Source organism: Phyllostomus hastatus, unplaced genomic scaffold, assembly GCF_019186645.2.
Source record: "Phyllostomus hastatus isolate PE091 unplaced genomic scaffold, TTU_PhHast_1.1 phas_contig_150, whole genome shotgun sequence".
Lineage (NCBI taxonomy): Eukaryota > Metazoa > Chordata > Mammalia > Chiroptera > Phyllostomidae > Phyllostomus > Phyllostomus hastatus.
The window spans coordinates 40,221,972-40,249,257 of record NW_025333611.1 but is presented as its reverse complement, the minus strand read 5'-3'; the positions used below and the strand labels follow the sequence as shown (position 1 = coordinate 40,249,257).

The 27,286-nt window shown below is 59.1% G+C and overlaps 2 protein-coding genes across 11 annotated transcripts; one reads left to right on the top strand and one right to left on the bottom strand.

Annotated features, from left to right (window-relative positions):
• The first annotated feature begins 846 nt into the window (after positions 1-846).
• On the top strand, positions 847-14,990 carry CAMSAP3 (calmodulin regulated spectrin associated protein family member 3). Of its 9 annotated transcripts, XM_045823126.1 has the most exons (19): positions 847-1,113; positions 6,178-6,431; positions 6,798-6,920; positions 7,016-7,111; positions 7,284-7,316; positions 8,183-8,230; positions 8,483-8,621; positions 9,177-9,316; positions 9,401-9,494; positions 9,574-9,628; positions 9,768-9,841; positions 10,138-10,207; positions 10,308-11,748; positions 12,795-12,934; positions 13,014-13,285; positions 13,611-13,710; positions 14,057-14,169; positions 14,245-14,363; positions 14,448-14,990. In XM_045823126.1, the coding sequence occupies exons 1-19, from the start codon at positions 966-968 to the stop codon at positions 14,751-14,753; spliced, it is 3,765 nt and encodes a 1,254-aa protein (XP_045679082.1). In that variant the 5' UTR covers positions 847-965; the 3' UTR covers positions 14,754-14,990. The 9 variants fall into 9 exon arrangements, with proteins under 9 accessions (XP_045679082.1, XP_045679038.1, XP_045679059.1 ...); XM_045823082.1 differs by lacking the exon at positions 7,284-7,316; XM_045823103.1 differs by lacking the exon at positions 7,284-7,316 and having other exon boundaries at positions 9,574-9,646; positions 10,308-11,700.
• A 1,237-nt stretch (positions 14,991-16,227) lies between these two features.
• Positions 16,228-27,191, bottom strand: XAB2 (XPA binding protein 2). 2 transcript variants are annotated; one of them, XM_045830222.1, is made up of 19 exons: positions 27,093-27,191; positions 24,343-24,491; positions 23,934-24,057; positions 23,503-23,700; positions 22,653-22,787; positions 22,406-22,570; positions 20,222-20,366; positions 19,673-19,824; positions 19,461-19,580; positions 19,246-19,377; positions 19,028-19,159; positions 18,819-18,932; positions 17,868-18,030; positions 17,601-17,791; positions 17,295-17,417; positions 17,035-17,206; positions 16,658-16,787; positions 16,432-16,541; positions 16,228-16,343 (listed from the first exon to the last, which is right to left on the bottom strand). In XM_045830222.1, the coding sequence occupies exons 1-19, from the start codon at positions 27,141-27,143 to the stop codon at positions 16,282-16,284; spliced, it is 2,568 nt and encodes an 855-aa protein (XP_045686178.1). In that variant the 5' UTR covers positions 27,144-27,191; the 3' UTR covers positions 16,228-16,281. The 2 variants fall into 2 exon arrangements, with proteins under 2 accessions (XP_045686178.1, XP_045686179.1); XM_045830223.1 differs by having other exon boundaries at positions 19,673-19,821.
• Positions 27,192-27,286: the final 95 nt, after the last annotated feature.

Below are 27,286 nucleotides of genomic sequence, written 5' to 3'. Positions count from 1 at the left end.
ACAGCTTACACATGCTGTCATAACTGACTGACACCACAGACTCACCCATAACTACACTCATGATGCATGAAGATGCATTCCAAAAGCACCCCCACACGCACTAACCACCCTGAGACCCTCACACACAAACGCACTCGGGCACAAATACCGCCCACTACACACTGTTGGAACCCCTAGAAAATTCTGTTGAAACCAGAGATACACGTGTGGACTTTAACAGTTACACCTGGTAACAGCCGTGCGAACACACACAAACAGTCGCAAGTACACACTTTCAGCGTCTGCCACACACTCCTCCTCTGGCCTTCACCACACCCCGTCACAGAACACAAGTACATTTGCGTGTTCACAAATACACACACTCACAGAGCCACTGACGAGAGGCAGACACACACACACACTCACCACTCCCACACCCTCCGGACAGACACCTACACAATGCAGGCCCTCTTACACGCTGGTGTGGAAAACGTGGAACCCCGCATACATGTGCGCACTCGCAGACATCCTCACACACACTTGTTCGGCAGCTACACACAGTCAGAGACATGTGAAGATATGAATACACATATTCTTGTACGCTCACAACACGCTATCAGAAACAGGTGCGCCCACACACATGATCACACTTGCATGTAAGGGTACACACTCGGGCCAGCACGCACATTGGGAAACAGAGGGTCCCTCGTCCTCTCCAGTGCGTGCACTGGACACATGCGCACACACGTGCACGCGCACACTCACTCCTTAGCCTCCCCACCCCACCCTGCGGCGAAGGCCCCGGCGAGGCGCGGACACCAGTCTGGGGGCGGGGCGCACCTGGACTCCGCCCCGGGGCGGGGCCGACGCAGCGTCGCGAACGCTAGCGGCCGCACCTGGCTCGGCGGCGGCCCGGGTGCGAGCGCAGCGCAGCGCAGCCCAGCCGGAGCGAGCACGGAGCCGGCGCCAGCAGCCCCGGCAGCGCCATGGTGGAGGCGGCGCCCCCCGGGCCCGGGCCGCTGCGGAGGACCTTCCTGGTCCCCGAGATCAAGTCGCTGGACCAGTACGATTTCTCGCGGGCTAAGGCGGCGGCCAGCCTGGCGTGGGTGCTGCGGGCCGCGTTCGGGGGCGCAGGTACCCTCTGGGGGCGACAGGTGCGGGGGGCGGGCCTGGGAGGTCGAGGTCGTGGGAACAATAGCGCGGGCCGCCGGGGTTCCCGGGCTCTGGGTTTGCCGCTCGGCCCGGGCGTTGGACTTTGGTCGCCGGGCTGCGGGAGCGTGGTGGGGGTGGGGCCAGCGGCCCAGCTCCGCGCCAGTACCCTGGCGTCGCGGGCCCCAGGTGAGCGGGGAGGTGCCTATAGGCCGCCTGGGGTCTGCAGTGCCAGCCTTGCTTTGCACGCTCTCCTCCCCTTTACACACTCGCATCACGCGCGCGAGGACTCCCAACTCACACCCAGGACCCACACCCGGAGGCCCGGACGCGCACCCCGCGTCGGCCCCGCCTGCGCTGCGGGCGGCGCAGGGAGCCCCGGAGACCCTCTTTTTGCCTCCACGTCCCTGGCCAGGGTTGGCAGCTATGACTTATTGCCTCGCTTTGCCTAGGAGGCGGGCGAGCACAGTGGAAGAGAAATAGCTTGTCCAAGATCGCCCGTGGCAGGGGCCCAGGCGCAGGCCCACTTGTGTGAAGAGGTCGGGCCACCGGAGAAGGGAGGATGTGGGTGGGTCCCCAGGATTGGAGGCCCTGGGCAGGCTCAGTCAGGGCCACACGCCAGAGCCGGAGCCCGGCCATGGGGAAGCTGGGGTTAATTAAGGACTGGGCCTTCCTGGGGGACGCCCTGCCCACCCACTGGTCCTGGCACCAGCTGGGCACAGCCCATCCTCCCTCAGTGGCCTTCCCAGATGAACCTGTTCTGGGCGTGGGTCTCTGTGATAGCAGTCCCTCTCCTGGAGCCGCCCGAGCCTGTCTCTCTTGCAGTCTCTCTCCCTGCACCCTTGCACACAGGGCCTGTTTGCCCTCAAGGATCTGCTTGAGCAGGAAAGGCGGTTACTGGGGAGAGGCTCAGGTAGCCTCAGCCCCTCACACCCCTGGTTCAGAGGCCGCACAGGGCTCACCTCCGGGAATCAGAGCTGAGTTTGAGTCCTAGCTCCACCAGACTGTGGGCGGTCTCAGTTCTCTGAGCTCGCATTTCCCCCTCCGTGAAAGAAGGCATTCCTTCACTTATTTGTCCATTTGCAAGTGGGCCGGGACAGTGCAAAAGTGACCAGAATCCCAGTTGGTACCTTCTTCACCAGGCGGCTGGGATGCAGAGGAGAGAGTGCTGCTACAGAATTGTCCGCACCATGCCTGGCACACAGGACACGCTACATAGATGCTTGCTATTACTGCTGCTGGCATTGGTGTGCTGCTGATTTTATTAATAATGTGAATATTATTCATCATCCCCTGTCCAGGGGACAGCAGAAATTACTATCCCATTTCACAGAAAGGAAAGTGAAGTTCTCTGAGGAGACGCACTGACTCTTAGACCCAGCCTCCCGTGCTGTATGACACCCTCCCTGAAGGTCAATTTCAATGACGTTCCCCACCCACCTTCTCTAAACAGAGGGGGCTGAGGAAGGTGGGATACCAGGCCCTGAGAGAGGACAGAACTCTGCATGGTTAATGAACTCTGGGACTCTTTACCTGATGCCTTTGGGTGCCAGGCCAGTGCTGGGTGCTCCAGCTGGATTGGGGGTTGAATGAGGGAGAGTGGGCTATGGGACATGAGACCAGACCATCCCTGCCTTGAGTCATACTTAGAGGGATGCAGCAGAGCTCCAGCAGGGAGGACGTTCCTGAGATCTCCCAGGAAGGGGAGGAAAAGGGAAGGCACCCTAGAAGGAGGGCTTGAACCTTGAAGTATGCAGAGGAGTTTGCCAGGGGGAGGGGATCACAGGTACTGAGTAAGGCATGGGGTATGGACCAACAAAGAGAAGGAAGTGGGGGTCCTGCTGGTAATCGAGGGAGGCTGGGATGAAGGAGGTGCTTGAGACTGAGGAGGGCCTCTCAGGCCATGGGTGAGGGCCTGAGGGCACTAGGGGTCATGGAAAGTATTTGGGGACTGGCACGATGAGATCAGACATGCGAGTGTGTGCCCAGGGGGATTGTGGCTGGGGAAGGGGTAGTTCTGGTGATGGCAAGGCCCAGATGCGAGGAGGCCAGGCAGCACGGCAGGCGGCAGGTTCCACAGAACTCCAGCTCAGAGATGAGATGAAAGGGTGCCGCCTTTAAGCAAGTTTGGGAAACAGCGCACGCAGTCCCTTAATGCCTTCAGAGAGCCAGCATGGTGCACAGGGAGATGGGGTCCGTGTCAGCTCTGTCACTTACTAGCTGTGTGAGCTTTGGCGAGCCCTGGCCGGGGTCCGGGCCTTGGTTTTCTCATCTGCACCACGCACATAGGATGTCAGTGCTGTAGGGACTAAGTGACCGAGTATGCGATGGTGGCCGCTGCAGCAGTAACTGCCAGCATTGCTTTGGGCTGCTGAACCAGGGCCGCCGACCTGCAGGCGCTGTAAGCAGGATGAGAAGCGCAGTGGCTTCTGTAGACCTGGGATGGGAAAAGAACGAGAAATACCTCGGTAATAATGTGTTTATATCGGTTACACGTTGAAATGATACCATGTCAGGTGTCCGGGGGACCCTTGAACAACACAGGGGCTAGGGTGCTGACTGCCCCGCCACCCTCCCCTCTGCACAGTTGAAAACCTGTGTGCGACTTCTGACTCCCCCAGAACTTAACTACGAATAGCCTGCTGTTGACTTTACTAATAACAATAGTGGACTTACACATGTTTTTGTATGTTCTACATATTACGTGCTGTATTCTTGCAGTAAAGTAAGCTATAGAAAAGAAAATGGTATTCAGAAAATCATAAGGAGGAGAAGATGCTTTTACAGGATTTATTGGGAAAAATCCACATATGCACGGGCCCATCCAGTTCAAATCTGTGTTCATGGGTCAACTGTACATTAGGTTGAAAAGATTACTAAATGAACATTGCTTGTTTCTACTTTTTCCATGTGGCTCCTGGAACATCTAAGAGCACGTGTGTGGCTCGCACTGTGTTTCCCAGGGCGAGCCCTGCTCTGCAGTCAGCGCGTCACAAACAGTGTGTGGCACAGAGTGCTGGTGGCTCTCAGCTCTCAGGGGACACTGGCACTGTCTGCAGGCACTGCTGGCTGCTTGGGAGGAAGGTACTAGAGACCATCCAGTGACTAGAGACCAGGGATTCTGCTCAACACTTTACAACCAGGACAGCCTGCCCCACCCCCGAGGCGAACACAAAGAATTATCCAGCCCCAAGTGCCAACAGAGCAGAGGTGGAGACACGCTGGGATAAAGGAAGTACTTGGTAAACATTAGCCATCGGTGGCAACATCTCACCTCAGTTTCATTTTGAAGGCCCTGACAAGTCCTGCAGAAAAGAACTTGTTCCGTTTTCACCGGTGGGAATGAGTAGGAGCTGGAGAGACAGGGAGTGTCTGGCTTTGAAAGATGCCAGGAGGTTGAAGTTGACTGCATGTTGGAGGAGGAGAGTGGAGGGATGGTGATTTTTCACTGTGATGGGAACAGAGAGAAGGAGCAGGTTTGGAGCAAGATGCTAAGGATTATGGGAGTTGCCAAAGCCACAGCATGTGCTCAGATGGCAGTGGAGGCCATCATATATGTGTGGGGGTGGACATGTCCACTTACAAGGTCATCGAGACAGCTGCCAGGACCTCTGCCTTGAGGGGGCAGGTGTGGAGGGGCCTGGTTTGAGTGGTGGGAACCTGGGAGATGCTGAGGGGAGGACGACTTCCAGAAGGATGAGGTCCCGGGAAGAGAGCCCAAGTAAGACACAGGCCTCAATTGTGCATTGGGTGGCCACTGTGGCCTTGAGAAGCAAGGGACCTGGAAGGGCAGGAGCCAGGCTGGGGAGGTTGGGGTTGGGTAGGCTGGAAGGAAGTGAAGCCTGGAGAACTCTTCTTTCAAGGAGCTGAGCTGGGAGGGGCAGAGAGCAGGCACAACTCTCCACAGGGGTGGGGCGTTAAGTGGGAAGGTCAAGTATGATTTTAGGGGGTGGGGAGAGAGCCCATCCAGGGAGGGACTGAAGTCAAGGATGCTTGGGTCCTTGTGGGTGGAAGATATCTGGGAGTGTGGCTGTGATGAGAGGCACCGAGAAAGGTCTGGTCTCATTCAAATGTTCTAAGTGATAGAATCCTGCCCTCACTCTTTGAAACACATGGGGAACCCCAGTACACAAAACAGCTTCTGTGATTGGAATGAGTGGGGCCTCCCTGGAAGAACCCCATGAGGGTTGGAACCCCCACATTGGCCTCAGTTACCTCTTCCTTGTTACCTCTTCCTTGGCCTTCCTGGATTTTTCTGGCAGCTTATTCTGATCTCTCTCCTCCCCACCCTTGGGTCCTACTTGAGCCCTGCCCCTTGTGCGGCTTCCTCAAGCCTCTTCCTAGTCTTCAGTCCCACTCACGGTGTCCAAGGCTGCATCTGCAACAGGACCCCACTGCTCTCCTAAGCCCCAGCCCCTCATACTGAGCCTCTTGAGCCCCCCAACCCCAGTCACCACCCCCTTTTCCATCCCCGAGTCCACCATGAGGCCCCTGGCACCTCCCTCCACATCCTCCCTTCAGTCACCCAGTTCATCCCCCCCCCCCCGCAAAGTGTCTGCAGTGTGTCCACTTCCCCCATTGGGTGCCCTGCCAGCCAGCCCCCAAATCTGAGCTGAGAGGGTGTAGAGTCTGTTAAAGGTCTGGATGTGAAGGCCAGCTCCATCATTGCTTCACTGTGTGGCCTGAGGCAGGTGCTCCCCAGGGTTGCATTAAGGTGTAAATGAGCCTAATGGGGTGTTGTGGGGCACTGGTGTGGGTGATTAAGCAATGAGCATTGTAATGGTCCTCTCTCCCCTCCCCCCACCCCCAACAAGACCTCCCACCTTCTCCCCACACGCACTTGTGCACTCTTCCACCATCTGATCTTCACGTGCATCTGGAACACCATCAGCCCTTCCTCTGGCAAACTCCTCCACACTTGTGTCTTCTCTCCCAGTGCCATCCTCCCTGGCCCAGAGCCCCCCCTTAACTGGAGCTGTGTGACGGTGTGGGTGTGGTTGGTTGGTTCCCGGAGGCCCTGACCTGCCCTCACTCCCCTCACCCGCACAGAGCATGTGCCCTCGGAGCTATGGGAGCCCTTCTACACCGACCAGTATGCGCAGGAGCACGTGAAGCCCCCGGTGACACGGTTGCTGCTCTCAGCGGAGCTGTACTGCCGGGCCTGGCGGCAGGTGCTGCCGCAGCTCGAGACGCCCCCCAGCCCCTCTGCACTGCTGGCCCTGCTGGCACGGAGGGGCACGGTGCCCGCACTGCCGGAACGCCCTGTGCAGGAGGCTGACCTGCGACACCAGCCTATCCTCATGGTAGGCCCTGACCACTGGACCACTGCACTTGGCCACTTTCTGGGGCCCCACCCAACAGGCCTGGCTCCTCCCACCCAGGCTAGCTCCTCCCAACAGGCCTCGTTCCTCCCATCAGTACTCCTCCCACCAGGCGTGGCCCCTTTCCAAAAGATACTGCTGTGGCCTTTGAGCCACAACTGGCCTATACCGCCTACCAGATCCTAAGACCTAGTGTGTGACCTCAAAGCCGAGCCCACCAGGAAGTAGCTCTGCCAGAACCCCTGTCTTGGTTGCTTTCCAGAGGCCCCAACCCTCAAGCCCCTCCCACTTCCAGATTCTTCCCCTTGATTCCGTTCTGATCTCACCCTTCAGTCCTTGTGCCCACAGGGAGCCCACCTAGCGGTCATCGATGCCCTCATGGTGGCCTTCGCCTTAGAATGGACAAAGATGCCGCCCGGTCCTTTGGCCCTGGCCAGCTTGGAGCACAAGCTCCTTTTCTGGGTGGACACGGTAGGTGGGGTTAGGCCAGGGTGGGCTGGGGCCAGGGTGGGCTCAGGGACAGGATCGCCCAGTGACCACAGCGCTGTCCTCTCCTGGTTCCCCAGACGATTCGGCGGCTGCAAGAGAAGACAGAGCAGGAAGCAGCCCAAAGAGCATCTCCCGCAGCCCCTGCAGATGGGGCGGCTCCAGCGCAGCCCTCGGTGAGACAAAGGCGAGCGATGGACGAAAGGACAGTCAAAGGCTGGGTGGGTGGGGCGGGTGGACCTCATGGCCCTTTGTGCACTGAGGCTATTGGAGGTGACTCTCTCTCTCCCCCCACCCCGCCCCTCTTATGTGCCTGCCCCTCTCATCTCTCTGCCTCTCTGGCGTCAGTGCCCCACCCGCTGGTACTGGAAGCTGGTTCCTGTAAGTGGGGCCGTCTCTGCCCCGTCTGCCTGCCCTGCTTGTCACTCTGTGTTTGTCTGCCTGTCTACTCCTTCTCCTACCTCCCCCCAGCTGTGAGCAAAGGAGGTGTGACCCCCAGCCCTGGGGGACAGACAGAAGTCCCCCATGAACCAAGAGAAGGGGGGATATCTCCAGTGTTCATTGACAGGGCAGGACCCCCCCCCCCACATCAATTACCTGACAGAATGAACCTCCCCTTCCACAATCAGGAGTGTAGAACTCCCTTAGCTCATCCATGAGCCCAGATGGGGAGTCCCCAGGAGTTTCAGAAGGGAGGACCCCAGCCCAGCAGACACGCAGCCCTGCCCTGAATGGCCAGGCACATGGAGAAGACCGCTCCTTGCCAAGAGGAAGGCCCTCAAACCCAAAAGAATGTGGCTGATCCTTCCTGAGACTCCAGCTTCCCTAAGGAGAGATCCCAGCTATGGGGGGTGGGGAGTGCCCCTCCCAGAAGCACGACAAGGGGAATGGGACAGCTGCATGTGGAGGGAGGAGGCTGGATGGGGTCCTCTGCCTTTTCTCACTCCTGGGGCCTGGGTTGGGGGTTCCTCCTCTTCTGCCTGCCTGCTTCCTCTGCACCCCCTCCCGAGCTGGGGCCTGGGTCTTCTGTGAGGGGAGGATTCCCTGCATGGAGGCTGCTCTGTGGGGTCCCTCCAGGCTGGGAGGAGCTGGGATCCCCAAAGCAGGCCAGAGTACAGGCAGGGCGCTGGACGGCCATGGGCTCGTGACAGGGCTCAGGGCTTTCCTCCCCACCCCGGAGGTGTGCTCGGTTGCCCAGCGAGTCAGCACCCCTCCCGTCCCGCTGATGGCTGCTCCTCTCCCCCCAGCACGCAATTGCCTTCTGTTTGAAGGAGTCGGGGAGCAAACCCCCCATGGTAACGTATCCCCCACCCCAGGGTCCCAGGAGCCCCTGCCCCAGACCCCCACCGCTAGCCTGGCTGCTCTGAGACACCTCCTCTGCCTCGCTGCTGCCCTTCCCCCACTCCGGGCTGGCCCTCACTCTGGCTCTGGGACCCCCGGCTTCATGCGCCCTCGTGGCGGAAACCCCAGGCCTCCCTGCCCAACTTGCATGACCATTGACCTGGGGGCCAGCCTGACCTCTGACCTGACCCGGCTCCCACCTACAGATCCGATACCGTAAGGACCGTACTGTGGCCAGATGTGCCCCCTGCTTTCCCAACGTGACTGGCCTCCAGGACCTGGCCAATGGGGCTGCACTGGCCGCCACAATCCACTGCTACTGTCCCCAGCTGTTGCGACTTGAGGGTGAGTGACCAGGCCTGGGCCAGACCCTACCCTCAGGAGCCCAGTGTCCTAAGACTGTTCCCAGGCCAGTGCCATTGTCATTGTGAGTGCAGCTTCCAGACACAGCAAGCCTGGGTTTGAACCTCTCTGTTCCCCTAGAGAGCTGTGTGACTTCACATAAGCATCTAAACCTCTCTGCGCTTCATAAGATTCATTCCTGCAGCAAATGCTTCTAGTGTGAATTGTATGCCAGGCCCCATTTTAGAGGCCAGGGATCCAGTGAGAACAATACAGACCTCAGGCGGCTCACATCCTAATTTGGGCAGAAAGTAAGTTCATCCAGAAGACCAGCCCCAATGTTGGGTGCCCTGAAGGGCTCAGGGAAACCAGGAAAAGCTTTGTGTGTCAAGTTCCTTGGGAACGAGTGCCCTAGGCATTGGCAGCAGCAGATGCAGGGACCCGAGGAGCAGCCCGTTCCGGGGCCTACCTCGCAGAGGGTGCCTGGCCCCGGGTCCACAGCAGGGCTCCTTCATCCAGGGCCCCTGCCCACCCCCAGACCGGCCTCTGTCCCCGCAGAGGTGTGCCTCAAGGACCCCATGTCCGTGGCCGACAGCCTGTACAACCTGCAGCTGGTGCAGGATTTCTGCGCCTCCCGCCTTCCTCGCGGCTGCCCGCTGTCCCTCGAGGACCTGCTTTATGTGCCGCCGCCCCTGAAGGTGAGGCTGCCTCGGCATCTGGTGGGCCAGTGTGGACATCCAGGGCTGTGGGTCCCATGGGCTGAGCCCTCCTTCTGCCTCCAGACCAACCTGGTGGTGCTGCTGGCTGAGATGTTCGTGTGCTTCGAGGTGCTGAAACCCGACTTTGTGCAGGGCAAGGGCCTGCCCGACGGCCACGGTGAGGCCTGGTTCCGTCCAGGTGAGGAGGTGAGGGGCAGGAGGCCATGCCCTGCCTGACCCTCCTCTCTCCGCTGCAGCTGCCTCCCCCCAGGCCACGGAGGCCTCCACACCTCAGAACAGCAGTGGCAGTAGGTACGCTCTTCCCACTGGGTGAGTGTCCCGGCTGTGACGGGCCCCTCCTCCTGGCTGGTCACTGGCCGGGGCTCAGGGGTGCTTGTGCCCTACTGTGGGAGAGGTGGGGGATCCCCTGGCTCATGGGCGTCTCTTGCAGTTCTCCTGTCTTCAACTTCCGCCACCCACTCCTGTCACCTGGCGGCCCCCAGTCCCCACTCCGAGGATCCACAGGTGAGGGTGGGTGTGGCTTGGACCTGGAAACCACCCCCAAAGCCCCAGATGACTTCATGTTGTTACCTCTTGACCCCTCCCATGGGTCCCTCTGGCACATGGTGACACTCACGGACCCCACACTGACCTCCTCAGTGGCTCAACAGGACTCCCAATATCACTGAGTGGCCCCCAGCTGTCCATCCACATGCGGACCCATCCATGACTCACCCAGTGACCTGCCCAGGCTAACCCCACCCCGGGTCCCCAGGATCCCCCTTAGTGACCACTGAATGACCCTTCACCACCCCTCCCAGGCTCACTGAAGTCCTCCCCATCCATGTCCCATATGGAGGCCCTCAGCAAGGCCTGGAACCGGCAGCTCAGGTGAGGGTATCTCTGGGGCCTGGGGAGTGGAGAGGGTGGGGCTAGGCTGGGGCCGGGCCAGGGCTTGACCTGGGGCTGACACCTCCCTCTGGCCGCCCAGCCGCCCCCTTTCCCAGGCTGTGTCATTCAGCACCCCCTTTGGCCTGGACAGCGACGTGGATGTCGTCATGGGAGACCCTGTCTTACTCCGCTCTGTCAGCTCGGACAGCCTGGGCCCCCCGCGCCCCATCCCAGCCCTGACCCCCGCCCATCAACCACCAGAGCCTGGCGACCTGCCTACCATCGAGGAGGCCCTGCAGATCATCCACAGTGCCGAGCCCCGGCTGCTCCCAGATGGGGCTGCTGATGGCAGCTTCTACCTCCACTCACCTGAGGGGCCCTCCAAACCCCCGCTGGCCTCCTCCTACCCACCCAACAGAGCACCTGTCTACTTGCCTCACCTTGAGAGCCCCTTGAAACTGTCTCCCTGCCTGGCAGGGGAGGTACTGAAACTGCCAGCCCAATCTGAGGGCTCCTCAAAGGTGGTAGCTTCCTCACCAGCAGCCAGCAACTCTGAAGTGAAGATGACCAGCTTTGCTGAGCGCAAGAAGCAGCTGGTGAAGGCCGAGGCAGAGGCTGGAGTGGGGTCCCCAGGGTCTACCCCAACGGCACCAGAGGCTCTGAGCTCAGAGATGAGTGAGCTTGGAGCCCGGCTCGAAGAGAAGCGGCGGGCCATCGAGGCTCAGAAGCGGCGGATAGAGGCCATCTTTGCCAAGCACCGCCAGCGACTGGGCAAGAGCGCCTTCCTGCAGGTGCAGCCGCGGGAGGCTGGAGGGGAGGCGGAGGCAGAGCCCGAGCCAGCCCCGGAGCCAGCCCCTGGTGGGGAGCGGCCATTGGGCGAGGGCCAGGGGGAGCCATCCCCGAGGCCCAAGGCAGTGACCTTCTCACCAGAGTTGGGGCCGGTGCCTCCCGAGGGCCTGGGGGACTACAACCGGGCAGTCAGCAAGCTGAGCGCTGCTCTCAGCTCACTGCAGCGGGACATGCAGCGGCTCACAGACCAGCAGCAGCGGCTCCTGGCCCCGCCTGAAGCACCTGGACCCACCCCACCTCCCGCTGCGTGGGTCATCCCCGTCCCCTCCACGAGTCCCAAAGCTGCACCCACCAGTCCCGCACGACGACCCCCAACTGCCCGGCGCAGCCCTGGGCCGGGTCCCAGCCCAACACCCCGCAGCCCGAAGCACACGCGGCCGGCAGAGCTGCGACTGGCACCCCTGACAAGGGTGCTCACACCTCCCCACGATGTAGATAGCCTGCCCCACCTGCGTAAATTCTCGCCGAGCCAGGTGCCCGTGCAGACACGCTCTTCCATCCTCCTGGCCGAGGGGCCACCTCCCGAGGAGCCCATGGCCAGGCCAGGCCTCATCGAGATCCCACTGGGCAGCCTGGAGGAGCCTTTGGCTGAGAACGAGGGGGACGGGAGCCCCCCTGGTGCTGACGATTCTTTAGAGGAAGAGGTATCTTCAGAGGGAGTTCCCCGCACCGGGTTGGGCTTCTTCTATAAGGTGAGCCACCTTAGTTGGTGGAAGAGAGGGAGGGCGGCTGGCTGGTCAGGGAGTGGGTAGAAGGGTGGGTGGACACGTGGTCAGGTGGAGAGGACATTCCACAGGATGGACAGATAGGAGCTGGTGGGTGGACGAAGGTGGGTGGAAGGGCGTTGTGTATGCACGTGGGAGCAGGCAGGCAGACAGTGTGTGTGTAGCCAGATGGACGACAGGTGGGGTGGGTGGATGTGCCGCCAGCCAGGTGGAGGTGGGCAGATGGACAGATGGGTGGGTGAGGGACAGAACGGACAGACAGGGCAGGCATCTCCTCCCCGTGCTGCTGTCTCCCTCCCCATGGCTTGGCCAGTTCCCCTTCCTCATGGCACCCCCAGCCTGGGCCACCATTCCTCACCTGGACACCTGCAGTCATATCCTGACTGGTCTGTGCTGGCCCCCCGCACCCCCTACAAATCCCTGGCAGTTTACAACTGGAGAGCTAGACAGATTTTCGGAAAATGCAGATTGGTCTTTGTCACGGTCCTGTTAAAACCCCTCTGCAGCTCTCCTTGCCCTTAGAACTGAACCGTTCCTTCGGCTCACCTCAGCTCACCCCACGGTGTCCCGGCCACTCCCCGCCTCCCTGCTGTGCCACACACTCACAGGGCTTGTTCTGGCCTCAGGGCCTATGTCCTTGCTGTAACCTCTGCTTGGACTGCTCTTCTCACCCCTCCCCAGTTAAGTCCTCTTCCTCATTCTCTGGGCTGCCTCCCTGGAGCCCCACTTGGTGCCTCCCTGCAGTGCAGACTGGTAGCTGCCTGTTGAGGTGCTATCAGACTGTCCCCTCTGTGTTAAGCATCCTGTGGGAGCAGTGCCCAGGCCTGCCCAGCCCGCTGTGCTGGCACCCAGCTTATGGGGCTCTGCACAAACTGGGTGCCAACTAAGTGCCTTTAGGGCAATCACAAAATCCAAGGGTCAGGTGAGTGGCTTGGCTGGTGGTCTGGTTGACTGATCAGACTACCGCTGGGCGAGGGGAGAGGCAGCCAGCAGCACTCAGTGCCTGTCCCCAGGATGAAGACAAGCCCGAGGACGAGATGGCCCAGAAGCGGGCCAGCTTGCTGGAGCGGCAGCAGCGGCGGGCAGAGGAGGTGCAGCGGCGCAAACAGTGGCAGGAGGCGGAGAAAGAGCAGCGGAGGGAGGAGGCTGCACGGTGAGGCCGTCCTGCCCCAGGGACCCCAGCCCCAGGGACCCTGTGACTTGTCTGACTGCTTCGTTCCCTCCACTTGCAGGCTGGCCCAAGAGGAGCTGGCCCCTGGCCCCCTGGCCCCCATTGCCAGGGCCCCAGCTGAAGAGGAGGTGGGCCCTCGGCGGGGGGAGTTCACACGGCTCGAGTATGAGCGCCGGGCCCAGCTGAAGCTAATGGATGACCTGGACAAGGTGCTGCGGCCAAGGGCCTTGGGGACTGGAGGGCCTGGCCGGGGTGGACGGAGGGCCCCCAGGCCACGCTCTGGTTGCTGTGATGACTCAGCCCTGGCTCGAAGCCCAGCCCGTGGCCTGCTTGGTGAGCCCCTGTGGGGTGGGGACGGGTATATTACAGCGGCAAAGGCCAGCTCCTGTGGGTGATTAGGGTCTGGGGTGGGAATGCCCAGCCTGCTGGCGGCACTTCCAGCGGGGTGTGGGGGCTGCAGGAGGTCGAAGGCTGTTAGGCAGAGCTGGCCTGGAGTCCTCTCCAAGGTTAATGGATGAAGGCCCTTGGGAATGTTGGGGGTGAGAGAGGTCTGCTGGGGGCTACACAGGGGGAGAGCCTGTCAGGCAAGGTTCCACTGGGCATTTTGGGGGGCAGTAGGGCTTCAGACAGTTTCTGACTCACTGCACTCTGCCCCCAGGTTCTCGACTCAGCAAGGTCTACTCCCAGTCTACCCTCTCACTGTCAACCGTGGCCAGTGAGGCCCCCAACCACCTTGGCGTGAAGAGGCCCACGTCTCGGTGAGTTGGGCCTGCGTAGGTGGCCTCCCCAAGTCTGTGTACATGTGAGCTGTGGGTGACACGGCAGAAGTGTGCTCATCTGCTGCTGCAGAGCTGGAAGGGCGTGTGCGTGGGTGGGACTGTCTCCCTGCTGGAGAGGACCTACGCTGGGCCTCTGAGCTGCAGGGAGGGGTCAGCATGCCTGAGGCGGGGGGGGGGCAATGCCTAGACTTGATCGTGTGTACAACGCACACACACACACCTCCCACTCTGCCGAGGGCTCCAGGCTCTCCCTTCCCTGGTCCCACTGCACACAGGGCAGTGTTACCCCACAGCTGCATCTCTGTCCCGCCCTCTTCCCCTGCAGGGCTCCATCCCCATCAGGCCTCATGTCCCCCAGCCGCCTGCCTGGTAGCCGTGAGCGTGACTGGGAGAATGGCAGCAACGCCTCCTCCCCTGCTTCAGTGCCCGAGTACACAGGTGAGTGGGCTGCAGGTGGCCTGCGCGGGGCCCCACCTGGGCCTAGCCACCCCTGCTGACAGCCCTGCCCCCTAGGTCCCCGGCTGTACAAGGAGCCCAGCGCCAAATCTAACAAGTTCATCATCCACAATGCCCTGTCGCATTGCTGCCTGGCGGGCAAGGTGAACGAGCCACAGAAGAACCGTGTTCTCGAGGTCAGTCTGGGTGGGGATGGGGGCCAGCAGGAGGGCCAGAGGCCTTGCTGGCCTGGCTGATGGCCTGCCTCCCCTGCCCACCAGGAAATTGAGAAGAGCAAGGCCAACCACTTCCTGATCCTCTTCCGGGACTCGAGCTGCCAGTTCCGGGCCCTCTACACGCTGTCAGGGGAGACGGAGGAGCTGTCTCGGCTGGCGGGTTATGGCCCCCGCACAGTCACGCCCGCCATGGTCGAGGGCATCTACAAGTACAACTCTGACCGCAAGCGCTTCACCCAGATCCCCGCCAAGACCATGTCCATGAGCGTAGATGCCTTCACCATCCAGGGACACCTCTGGCAGAGCAAGAAGCCCACCACCCCCAAGAAGGGGGGCAGCACCCCCAAATAGCCCCGCCCCGGGTGGTGCTTGCCCACCACCCTCTCGGAGGACAACCTAAAGGACATCCAGTGGGTATTCCTGGGTCCTGTCTGTCCCCAACCTTGTCTGGGGTGGGGGGGCTGCAGTCCCCACCCTCTAACTCTCGTCTGATCCTGCTGTGGGGGCTGAGCTGGGAGGTTCAGGGACTCAGGGCTCAGCTCGGCCCCCTGTCTGTCCTCCCTTTCTTGAATAAAATGACCAAAAGAGCCCTGGAGTGTGGGAACTGGTGTGAGGCTGGCTGGGGTGCCTGGCACCGTCTGCCTGAGGGTCTTTCAGTGTCCGTTCGCTCTGAAGCTGCTCGTCCCTCTGGCCCCCTTGCTGGCCCCGATGCAGCTCCAGCCAAGGTCGTGACTCCCCTGCCAATGCTCCTACCCCATTCTCAGAACCATTTCACAGTCCCTTCACTGGCTCTGGACACAGGAGGCCTCTGCCCAGCCCTCTGCCTGTGGCCTTCCCCATCTCTGCTCAGTGTGGCTGTTAACTATTTGTCTAGCCTACAGCTTGGTGGTGGCCAACTGCTACACTTGACCGTCCTCCAGCCTCCTGCCTGCCCCTCTGGACTCGGTCACTGCCCCCAAGCCAGGGAGCCCCGAGTTCTCTCCTGAGCTCCTCATCTGAGGGTCCCGCTGCCTCCTGGCACGGCCACTGGATGTCTCAGAGGTGGGCTCTACACTGTACGCCTGAGCCAGGCTGAGCTCCTGGTCTCCCTGCAGCTCTGACATGCCAGGTAAGGGCCAGCGCCCTCAGTGCCACCCGCTACGGCACGTGTCACCTCCTGAAGCCCTCTTCTGTCTCCAGAGCCTCTCTCTACCCCCATGACCACCCCCATCCAAACCAACAGCCCGGGCCTCCCCACATTTCCAGCCATCTGCTATCACAAGCCAGTTCCCCACAGCAGCACGCCTGGCTTATTTGAGACACAAATCTGATTATATCTCCAAATGCTTAAAATCCCTTGAAGGCTTAGAACCCACTAATGGCTTCCCAGAGCTTAAAACTGAGGGCCCCACCCTGGTGTGACCACAGTGAAGTCTGGCTCCCAACCTCTGTTCCGGACGGAGGCACCTGGCTCGCTAAGCCTCAGAACTGCCCACCTTCCAAGCCTGTGATGAGTCCCCCTGAGGGAGGCTGGGAATCTACCTGCCGACTCAGGGTGCAGACAGGCCTTGGGGGCAGGAGCTGGTGAGACCTGGGCAGCTGGGGGTTGGTACCCACCCCCTCCTGCCAAAACCCCAGGGATCAGGAAAGCCTCGGGCAGCCTCCAAACCCAGAACTGGCTCTGCAGGGTGAGGATAGGCGTGTAGCCTGGCCCCATGCCCAGCTGCACCACCTCCTACACCAGCCAATCTGGGGGTGGAGGGGACTGGGCCAAGGGCCAGAGGGAGAATGAGCTGGCAGTCCCCAAAGGCACCTGGGCAGCAGGAAGGAGGCTCAGACCATGCCATACAATCACAGGCTTCATTGCAGGGTGGGGGTGTCATGGGGATGGGGCGGGGCGTCAGTCTTCCTTCAGACTCCCAAATACAGCAGCCGGCACGCTCTGTTGCTCCAGCCGCACCTCTGGGGGAGGGGGTGACATGGTCACTTCGAAGCTCTCCCAAAAGGGCTCCTGCCCTCATCCCACCCTGCTGGGCGGCCTGCCCCTCACCGTTGGGCTCCAGGTCCATCTCGTCGTCATCCTCGTCCTCGCCCAGCTCGATCTCCTCTGGGTTGGCTTGCTGGGCCAACTCGGCCAGTTCCTCCCGGGACGCGTCGCTCCTGGGGCGGGCGGGGCCTCAGTGTTCAGCTAGGCCCAGCCACCTCTCCAGCCTCCCCAGTGATCGCTGTCCTGAGGAGGGACCAGCTTGCTCCCACCCCTAGCCCCTTGTCCTCACCTCACGAACAGGATCTTGTTCTGGGCCCGTGTGGGCTGGTCGTGCTCAGCCTCGGCCGCCAGCTGCTCGGCCCGCTGCTCGAGCAGCTTCATGTCATCCATGCCGCTCTGCCCAGGGGCCAGGTCAGACACTGGTGGGGAAGTCATGGGTCACACAAAGTGGACGCGCCCTCTCCACACTCAAAACAGATGCCGGATGACCCCCAACTGTTCTCGAGGCCCCAGCTCTCAAGATGTTTCTCAGGCAGGGAGGCAGAATTGAATTTGATGCTCCCAGACCCAGGAGATCAAGCCTGGGTGGAGGCAGGACCCGTGGGTGGGGGACTGTGCTGCTCTAGGGTGGACCCGGCCGGGACGGGGATAGCCGCAGCTGCTCACCAGTGCCCGCAGCGCTGCCTGACACCTTGAGCATCTGGGAGGCCATGAAGTTGACCTGCGTGTTGTATGTAGCCTGCACGCTGCGGCGAATGCGCAGCATCTCCCGGATGGTGTCCTCATTGCCGTGCCGCACCTCAAAGTCCTTCCATGTTTGCCAGAAAGCCCCAGTTGTCTGTGGGGGGGAGGAGGCCGAGGTAGAAGCTGACCTGCTCAGCTGCAGCCTCCCCACGCTGGCCCACCTGCCCTAAACCCGTGCCTACCCGGGGGTCACAGATCTGGGAGCAGAAGCTGTAGATGGCCCGGGCGCGGTCAATCTCTCCCAGCTTGCACTCCATGTCTGCAAACCGCAGACACATCTCCCGGGCGTGCTCGTCCGACAGCACCTGGGTGGGGGGGCGGGGGACGGGGGCTGCCACAGGGGATCCTCACACACCAGCTGGTCCCCAAGCTTCCAGAATACGCCCTGTCAGCCCCCGGGAGCAGGCTCACTCAGACCTGCTGCCTGCAGGACCCCTCCCACCTCCTGAGGGACCTGCAGGCCCTGCCCCACCCCCCACAGCAGGTACCTCAATGGCCTTCTGGTAGATGCCACGGGTGTGGGTGACTCCGTAGATCTCCGCGGCCCGCTTGATGTAGATGTTGAACATGTCGTACTGCTGGGCAGGCTCCACAGCTTGGGTGGCACGCTCGTACACAGCCATGGCATGCCGGGCCAGGCCCCACTCCTCCTCCAGCTGTGCGTACAGCAGGTACAGGGCTGTGGCAGGACATGGGGGTCAGAGGGCTGTGGCCCAGCCCCCTGCCCCACCCCGAGCTGCCTGGCCCCCCCTTACTCTTGGCGTATCTTGGGGGGCAGCCATCCAGTGCCTGCTCAAAGAGGTCCCGAGCCCGCTCCAGCTTGCGGCCCCCATAGCGGGCAATGAACTTGGTCAGGTAGGTGCTCCAGATGTCGGACACGTTGGGCCACTTGAACAGCGAGATGCCACGCTCGTACGCCTGCGGAGGGGGGGTCACGTGAGCTCGCAAGGTGACCCCCCTCTTCTGTCCACTAGAATGCTGCCCATGCCTCCTCCAGCGTGGTGAGGGGCCGCCTCCCTGTCCTCCTGCCTGTGGTCACAGCTCAGCCAGGCGGGCCTGTGTGCTGCCCGTCTCCCCCCATGACCCATAGAAGCCCAAGGTCAGGGCCTGTCCTCCAGGCAGGGCCAATATGCACACACACACATGACCTCCCTATCCTTGCACACGCAGTGCCTGTGTGCAAAACACCCCACGCACCAGTGACCTGTCAGCTGAGCAGCCCACACACCAACACCAACACCTCCCCTGCCTCTTACACACACAAACGCAGGACTTGGCGCCTGGGATGGGCTGACCTGTGTCCCCTGGAGTTCGTGCCGAAGCCCTAACCCCAGCATCTTAGAATGGGACTATATTTGGATGCAGTATTTATAGAAGTAACTAGGTTAAAATGAGGTCATTACAGTGGACCCTACTCTAACACAATGGGTATCCTTGTAAGCGGAGATCTGGACACGTGGAGAGACATCAAAAACAGGCACGGACAGACGAACAGCTGAGGACAAGGCCACAGAGAGAGGTCTCAGGAGGAACCAGCCCTGCTGACGCCTGGACCTCATGGCCTCCAGCCTCCAGAGCCTCGAGGCAGTGCCCTGCTGCTGGGTGAGCCCACAGTCCTTTGTCACCGCAGCCTGGGCAGGTTGACATCGCACCCAAAGCACTAAGGTGGGGACACCACCACCTGGGCCCCCGACTGGCCTCCTCACCTTGAAGCTCTCCTCGAAGTACTTGTGCTCCTCCAGGAACATGGCGTAATTGATGACAATCTGGGGTGTGGCAATGCGCAGGTCCAGAATGCGGTCATACACGGCCTTGGTGGACTGCAGGGTGAGGGCAGCAGCAGGTCGGAGCGCATCCCGGGCTGAGATGGTGGCCCCGCCCCTTTCCCAGGTCCCACTGTGTCCTGGCAGCTCACCTGGAAGGTGCCAAGGCTCTCCTCCAGGTCGGCAAGCATGGACCACACCTTCAGGGACTTGTACACGCGGTTCTGCACAGGCTCCGAGCCATCGAAGTATTCAGCCCGGCGGGCAGGCAGCGCCGTTGCCTTCTGCAGGAACATGCAGAGGCGGAGCTGGGAGGGTGTGTCCCCACCCCACAGTGGCAGCCCCGCCCCACAGCCCCAGTGGTAAGTACCCGCAGCAGCCGCAAGGCCTGGTCGTAATTCTCGTGCCGGAGCTCCAGCTCGCCACACTCGCACCACACGCTGGCCAGGTCGTCCACCTGCTTGAAGCTCACCCTGGTGGCCTTCTCCAGGATGACTCGGGCCTGCGGGGGGGTCAGAGACCACGCTGAGACCTTGCCTGCCCACCCAAACCTGGGTCCTCTGGACAAAGGCAATCTGCACTCACATCATCCAGCTGCCCGTTTTCTTCATAGAACTTCGCAAACGCTACCCACAGCGTGTGGGGTTTGCCCGTGGCCTTGAAGGGGTCCACTGTCTGCACAGCCTCTGTGTACGTGTTGATGATCTGTGTGTGGGGGGGGTGGGGAGGTATCGCCTGTTCAGCTGGGGCCTGGCAGGCGAGGGTGGGGCAGGCTATGAGGGGCGGGAGTCACGCACCTCCCGGGGGCGGCCCTGGTGCAGGGCCACACGCTTGTGCCACTCATGCACGTGGTGTGGGTTCTGGCGCAGCAGGACGCTGTTGAGCAGCAGGGGCCGCCGGCCGATGAGCTGCTCGAAGCGGGCCAGCCGCAGCTCCAGGTCCACATCATCTAGGGCACGCAGAGGGACCAGGACAGCGAGAGGGCCTCAGTGCACAGCCCGTCCCACCTCCCAGCCCTGGGCCAAGTGCTCTGGCTTTCCAGACCCACCTCACTGTCCACCCTGCACTACCTCTTGCTGGCTCCAGCCTGAGCTGCCCCAGGGCCAACCTGACCCCAGACTTAACTCCAGCCCCCAACATTCCCCCTGGCCTTCCTTCCCTGCTAACCACTGCCATCCCCCCAGACTGTGTCCAGCCGGAGCCTGAGATGTATGCTCAGTTGGGGCTACTTGGAGAGAGCTCCATACACTGTCTGCCCAGCATCCCTCCCTGCTGGACAGACAGGCCCCAAGCACACGCCTCCACAGCCACATCCACAGAGGACTACCCTAGCACCAGACGCTCACCATCCTCCTCCCGCCCCAGCTCAGAGGCGGTCTCCATCTGAGCTGCAATCATGCTCTCCTCAAACTGGGCGTAGCTGTCGAACACCTGGGTGAAGTCCCGCACGGTCATCACGGTCCGGATGGCCTCCTCATAGACATCCCGAGCCTGCAGGTTTGGGGAAGGGCAAAGTGCTGGCAGGGAAGAAACAACGTGTCTCCTCCAAATGCACAGAGAACCCAGCAGCACAGCCCTTGGCACCCATCCCATGACGGGGCCCTGCAGGGCCTCCCCTGGGGCCCACTCGGCACCATCAGGCTCTGAGCAGCCTCGTTCGGCAGAGCCTGCCTGGAGCCCTTCCCCACCCTGCTGGGGACCTGGGCTGCTCCTCGGTAAACTGATTTCTATACCTCCATTTTTTTTCTCCTTACTTTAGTCCCTCCTATGTCACAACTAACATGTGAGGCGGAGTGCTCACTATAACAGTTACTGTTTCCCTAGGCTCCTTCCAGAGAGATAACTCAACATTGAGCACCAGCTCTGGACCCACTTCACAGGCCACAACTCACAGCCACAGTCAGGGGTGCCCGCTGCCGGGCAGCGTGGCCCCAGGGGTGGCCCCCATCTGGAAGAATACTTCCACCTCGGGCAGCTACTACAACAAATAAGCACATGATGGAAACTTATCACATACCCTGAAGAAAATTGCTGGAGCTACCGCCAAAGTGACAGCCAGCAAGGAAAACCCTTTAAGTTCCCTTGCATGAACTGTATTAGACAACAGAATTTCGCTTCACTGTACCCTGAGCAACATTTGGTTCGCTCTGTTGTCAATACCTCCTGCTGGATAAAACGCCTCTGGTGAAACAGAGATAGAAATGGATAAAATCCGAGTATGAGGCAAATGATTAAACACAGTGGACACCTCATGGTTCTCCACTATCTCAGGGGACTTCCCTCAGGTACCACTTCCTTGTTCATATCTAGTCTTCGATTTGAACTTAACACTTGACTTATTATAGGAATTCTTGCTGTTAGAAACTCTGTTTTGCAGAGGTCAGTGTTTTAAAGACACACTCCGAACATGGTTGCTCAACATTCTGAAATGACCACTGAGGCCTGTGAGACTTCTTAGAGATCAGCCTCAAGAAAGCAGAAAAGTTGTCTGCCTGTAGAGGAGTGTGATGGTGGAGCCTTCCTCTGTTCTGACTCCCTGCTACTCCAAAGTGTAATCTAAGGCTCCCAGAAAACCCCTTTCCCACCTACATGGGATATGGCACACCAGCAAGGAGCCTGCCCTGTGACCAGGGCTGATAGCAGCCAGACATACTAAAAATGAGCCTGCCCAACCTGGAGGACCAACGATGCCTTTAATAACTGATCAGTACTGCTTTCCAGGAATTGATCAGCAATGCTTTCAAGGAAAGATCTGGGTTAAAAGGGGAGAAATGTCAAAAGTAAAACAAATGGAGCCACTGTAAATTGGTGTTGGAGCCACCACCCCAGAGGGGCTGCCCGGCACGCCTCACTCCTCAAACCTTTGGAAGGTTAAACTGGGCAGAATGACCTGCACACTGGGCCTGAAGCAACGTGCTTCCTACATCACTGCCTGCAAAGACAGGAGAGCAGGTGTGACGACTACCAGACTAAAAATTAAGAATGTTCTTTAGAACTAGCATCACTGTGCTGGCTTGTCCACACCTATGGATATTCTTCCTTCTACCGACACAGCTGTCCCTCTTCTTTGCTCATGAAGGCCCCTCGCCTTCACGCCCAGCCAGAGCACTGCTTGGGCTCTTGCCTGAGTCAGAGCTTTCAGAACAGCTGTGCTTTTGGACCTGAGACGGCTGCTCGCTGCCGCTCACTCCGGCCTTTTACCTTCAGGTTAACAACACTAACACCTTGGGAGTGATCCTCGAGTCGGGCACTCACTCAGCACCTGACTCTCCACAAGTGAGGGTAGGACTGTCACTTTCAATTTTTCAAACGAAGACACCCAGGCTTACAGGGCCTGGGGTCTCACAGCCATGGAGACCCGAGGTCTGGCCGACCCTAGGTGGGCACTCAGCAAGGTAGACGTGTGCATGAGCCACACGTGTGTGCACACCGGCACATCTGCTAGTGTTTCCTGCTCCCTAATGTGCCCACGTGTCCTGAGCACCATGCACTGGCAGGAGACCCTACCCCAACTCAGTGTGCCAGCGCACCTTTTCAAAGTGGCCACTGCGAATGTAGTAGTCGGCCAGCGAGCACCAGAGCTTCCCCAGCTGGTCAGTGAAGCGGGTGAGGCCCCCTCGGATGATGGCGTCCACGTTGAGCGACTGCACCTTGTCCGGGTTCTGGGAGATGAGGTCACAGAGCTCGTGCCACAGCTGCAGGCCCAGGAAGGAATCTCAGCCTTGGCTTACAAAGGGATGGGCCCTTCCACTGCCCTCTGTCTCCCCAGAGGCCCACCTGATAGTTGGACTTGCCAGCCTTGGACACGAAGCGCTCGTCATTCACCACAGTGGCCAGGCGCTGTGCGGCCTCATCCAGCCGGTCGCTGGACTTGAGGTACTCGATGTACTCCTCTGCGCTCTCAGGGCTCAGCTGTGTACCGACCCCCACACCGCAGTCAGTGGGGCTGTAGGGCCACACTGCTGTGCCCACCCCCCCCCCCCCCCACTGGTTCTCAGCCATCTGCCACTGTCCTGGCCCAGAGTCAGCCTCAGCTTCACCCATCTAGCCTAGACGCCCCTGGTCCAGCCTCAGCCACATGGGCATTCTTGGTCCCAGTGGTTCAGCCTCAGCCCTGGCTGGCCCGGCTTAGACACCAGTGGCCACCTGCATGGGGCAGGCCCTGACTTCATCACAAGACTGCTCCCCACACAGAGCCGCACTGAGGGCTTCACAATGGATGTCCAAAGGACAAGTCTGAGAAAAGCATGGGAGGACCCCACCCTGTTTACCCCTTGACCTTCCACCCTACCTGGTATATAGCCCTGCCTGCCCGGTATACATTCCTGGGGCTGTGCTTCCCTCACAGAGGCAGTTGTGTTCTGGTTTACAACACGGTTAGCTCGAGTGCATTTGTCTACCCACGTGCAGGCAGGGGCTGTCTCGGTTACAGTGCCCCGAACCATTTAAAGAATAAACAAACTGCAGCCCAAAGCCTGCCTGTCTCAAGGAGCCTTTTCCCCATACCCCATGTGCTCAGTGACACCCTGCATGGGACTAGTGTCCCAGTGAGCCAGCGGGGAACTCCTGACCCAGAAAGTTGGCCCACTCGCCTGCCCCACCCACCTCAGCCCCACCACGGGCTCACCTTGAGGAAGCGCCGGTAGCCCCGCACAGCCGTCTCAGGAAGGGGGTGCGAGCGCAGGAAGCGCAGGTACAGGGGCCAAATACGAGAGTGCTGAGTGATGGGCAGTGCCCGGAGGGCACGGTCAAAGGTGCGGCGGGTGTGAGTGACGCGGCCCTGGTCCATCAAGAACTGGCAGTAGTCCAGCCACAGGCGCGGCATCTGCAGGCACAAGGAGAGGCGAGGTCTGTGCTCCTGGCACCAAGCACAGCAGGAAGACACCATATGTCCTATGGCCAAGCCAATGTCAGTGGGACCCAGAACCCCATTCCCCAGGACTGAGTCAGCTCGACCTCAAGCTGTGGTCGAGTACAGAGGCACAGAGGCCACAGGACTCTGACTCCTCTGCTTCACCCACCACCCCACTCGGCCCAGGCCGGCCACCCACACCCCACCTTGTGCATGAACACGAAGGCCCTCTCGTGGCAGTTGTTGACGTCTTCGTAGGCGGGGTCGGTGACACAGCGATGCTTCACCTGTGCCCGGCGCGCCTTCAGATAGCGGTACCAGAGCTTGTAGCTGGGGCATGGGGGACGGGGGCAGACATGGATGGGTCAGCTCTATGGACCCCAGAATCCTTCCCCCTGCCCTATGAGGCAACTGGGAGAAGGGGCCTGGGAGGGGTGACAAGCATCAGCAATGGGGGCATGGACCAGGATATCAGGGAGGCTGTGCTGATCCTTCAGAGGATGTACACTCAGTGATGGAACACACAGCAACCCCGAGACCTGCTGGCCAGGTCCGTTATGACTGGACAGGTGGCGCTGGGGCTGGCGCACGAAGGGCGGCTAAGGCAGTCCCCACCTGCAGGGCAGCAGCTTCAGGGCTCGCTCGTATAGCTGATTGAGCCTGGGCTTCGGGGCCCCCTGTTTGAACTCGATGTAGCGGAGCCAGCACTTGACGGAGAACTGGTTCCGCATAATTTCCTCCTCGTAGGGGAGGTCTTCTTCATCCTGCCAGGCAGGTGATGGGGAGGACATCTGCCCTCAGAGCCTGAGCACAGCGCCTCCCCACCACTAGGCCTCCCAGCCCTTACCCAGACCCCAGTGCCCACCTCAGATCCAGGCCACCAGACACCCACATAACAGGACCTCGTCCAAACTGGACCCTCAGAATCCTCCCGCCACAATTGGACCAGCAGAGTCCTTAGTCCCAGGACTCCAGGTCACCACCAGCCCTCTCCCTGGGACAGCAGGCCTGGCTCCTCACAAAATGCCTTTGCCTAAACACCAGGCCTCTGGCACCTGAGGTCCCACTAGCCAGAGTCTAGTTCAACTGTGCCCAGAACTTGAAAGCTAGACCTTTATCTCATAAGACCACGTATGAACCAGAAACAAAGCCTTTAGCCCTGGACACTGAGGGACAGTGTGAAGAAATAAAGTGAAAGAATCACATGTTAGGTGACATAACACGCCTCAGGAAGCTCAGGAACACCGAAGTCCCAGCAAACGTCTCTTCCGACCACCACATCATGAAACTGGAAGTCAACTTCAGGAAGGATGCTAGATGCACAGAGATGCACCACTTCCTCACACCACATACAAAAATAAACTCAAAATGCATCACCCCTAAATGGAAGACATGAAACCATAAAACTCCTAGAGGAAAACATAGGCAGTAAACTCTCTGACATCAGTCTTAATAGTATCTTTTTGGCTATGTTTCCTCAGGCAAGGGCAACAATAAGAAAAATAAATGGGACTACTTCAAACTAAAGAGTTTCTGCACAGCCAAGAGAACCACCAACGAAACAGAAATACAGCCTGCTGCCCTGGCCAGGTGGCTCAGTTGGTGGAGCATCTTCTCATACACACACACAAAAAGGCTGTGTGTTTGGTCCCCAAGAGGGGCACATACCTAGGTTGCAGGCTCTGTCCTCAGTTGGGGTGCATACAGGAGGCAACTGATCAATGTTTCTCTCTCATATAACATTAAGTCTCCCTTTCTCTCTCTCCCACTTCCTCTCTCTCTAAAATCAATAATCATCTTCATGCAAAGATTTTAAAAAATTTTTCAAGATTTTATTTATATATTTTTAGAGAGGGAAAGGAGAGAGAAAGAGAGAGAGAGAGAGAGAGAGAGAGAGAGAGAGAGAGAGAAACATCAATGTGTGGTTGCTGGGGGCCATGGCCTGCAACCTAGGCATGTGCCCTGACTGGGAATCGAACCTGTGATGCCTGGTTTGCAGCCCATGCTCAATCCACTGAGCTACACCAGCCAGGGCAGATTTAAACATTTTAAAAAAGACCACCTACTGCCCTGGCTGGTGTGGCTCAGTGGATGGAGTGCTGGCCTGCAAACCAAACGGTCACCAGTTTGATTCCCAGTCAGGGCACGTGCCTGGGTTGCAGACCAGGTCCCCAGTGGGGGCCGTGCGAGAGGCAACCACACGTTGATGTTTCTCTCCTTTTTCTCCCTCCCTACCCCTCTGTCTAAAATCAAGAAATAAAATTAAAAAAAAAAAAAAGACAACCTACTGAATGAGAGAAGGTATCCGCAAATGATACACCCAATAATGCCTTAATATCCAATATATATGAGGAACTCATACAAGTTAACACCAAACAACCCAAACAATCCAATTAAAAACGTGCAGAGAACCCGAACAGACATTTCTTCAAAGAGAATATACAGATCGTCAACAGACGTGAAAAGATGCCCAACATCACTAACCCTAGGGAAATCAAATCAAAACCACAGTGAGGTATCGCCTCACACCTGTCAGAGTGACTGTCATCAAAAAGTCAACAAGCAACAAGTGCTGGTGAGGATGGGGAGAAAAGGAAACCATTGGACACCCTTGGTGGGATTGTGAAGTGGTACAGCCAATATGCAAAACAGTGTGGAGGTTCCTCAGAAAATTAAAAATAGAACTACCTTATGACCACGTCTGAGTATTTATCTGAAGAATACAAAAACACAAGTTTGAACACATATATGCACCTGTCTGTTTGCAGCAGCATTATTTACAATAGCCACAACATAGAAACAACCTAGGTATCAATCCTAGGTGACTGTATAAAGATGTGGTACATGTATATACAGTTGAATATTATTCAGCAATAAAAAGGAATGAAATCTTGACATTTGCCACAATATGGGTGGACCCAGAGAGTATCTTGTTAAGTGAATAAATCAGAGAAAGAAACACAAATAGTGAGGTATCTCACTTATGTGTGGAATTTCGAATAACAATATATATGTAAGAACAAAACAGATACTAACCCCTAGGTAGAAAGAACAAGCTGTTGAGTGCCAAAGAGCCGCGGTGTGGTTAGGGAATGGTTTAAAACCGAAAAAGACAGTATGACTTAAGGAAGAAAAAAAGGAACAAACACCCAGCTACCTAGGGATCTCGAGTGATCTGAGTAGGTACTTTACAATTTCTTACTGTTTGTCTCGCCTGAAACCCGACAGGGTATTTCAAAGAGTTTACTACTCTATGATCAGAAATTTGGGCTTGGATCCCTGGAGAGAGGCCAGGCCCCAACCCCCTGAAACATCCAGGACCTGTGTCCCCACGTGGGCCATCCCCAGCCCCACACTGGACTCACAAAGACCAGATCCGGCCGCTCCTGCCGCGAAAGTCGCGCCATGACCACCATTTTCCTGGTTCTCCAGCTACGGCAAAAGTCGCGTTATAATGACAGATCCTCCTAAAGGCCCGCCCCCTGGGCAAGACTCACTTCCTATTGGCTGACCCCGTCCCGCGTGTGCAGGCCCCGCCTATCCTTGGCCAGCGACCAGA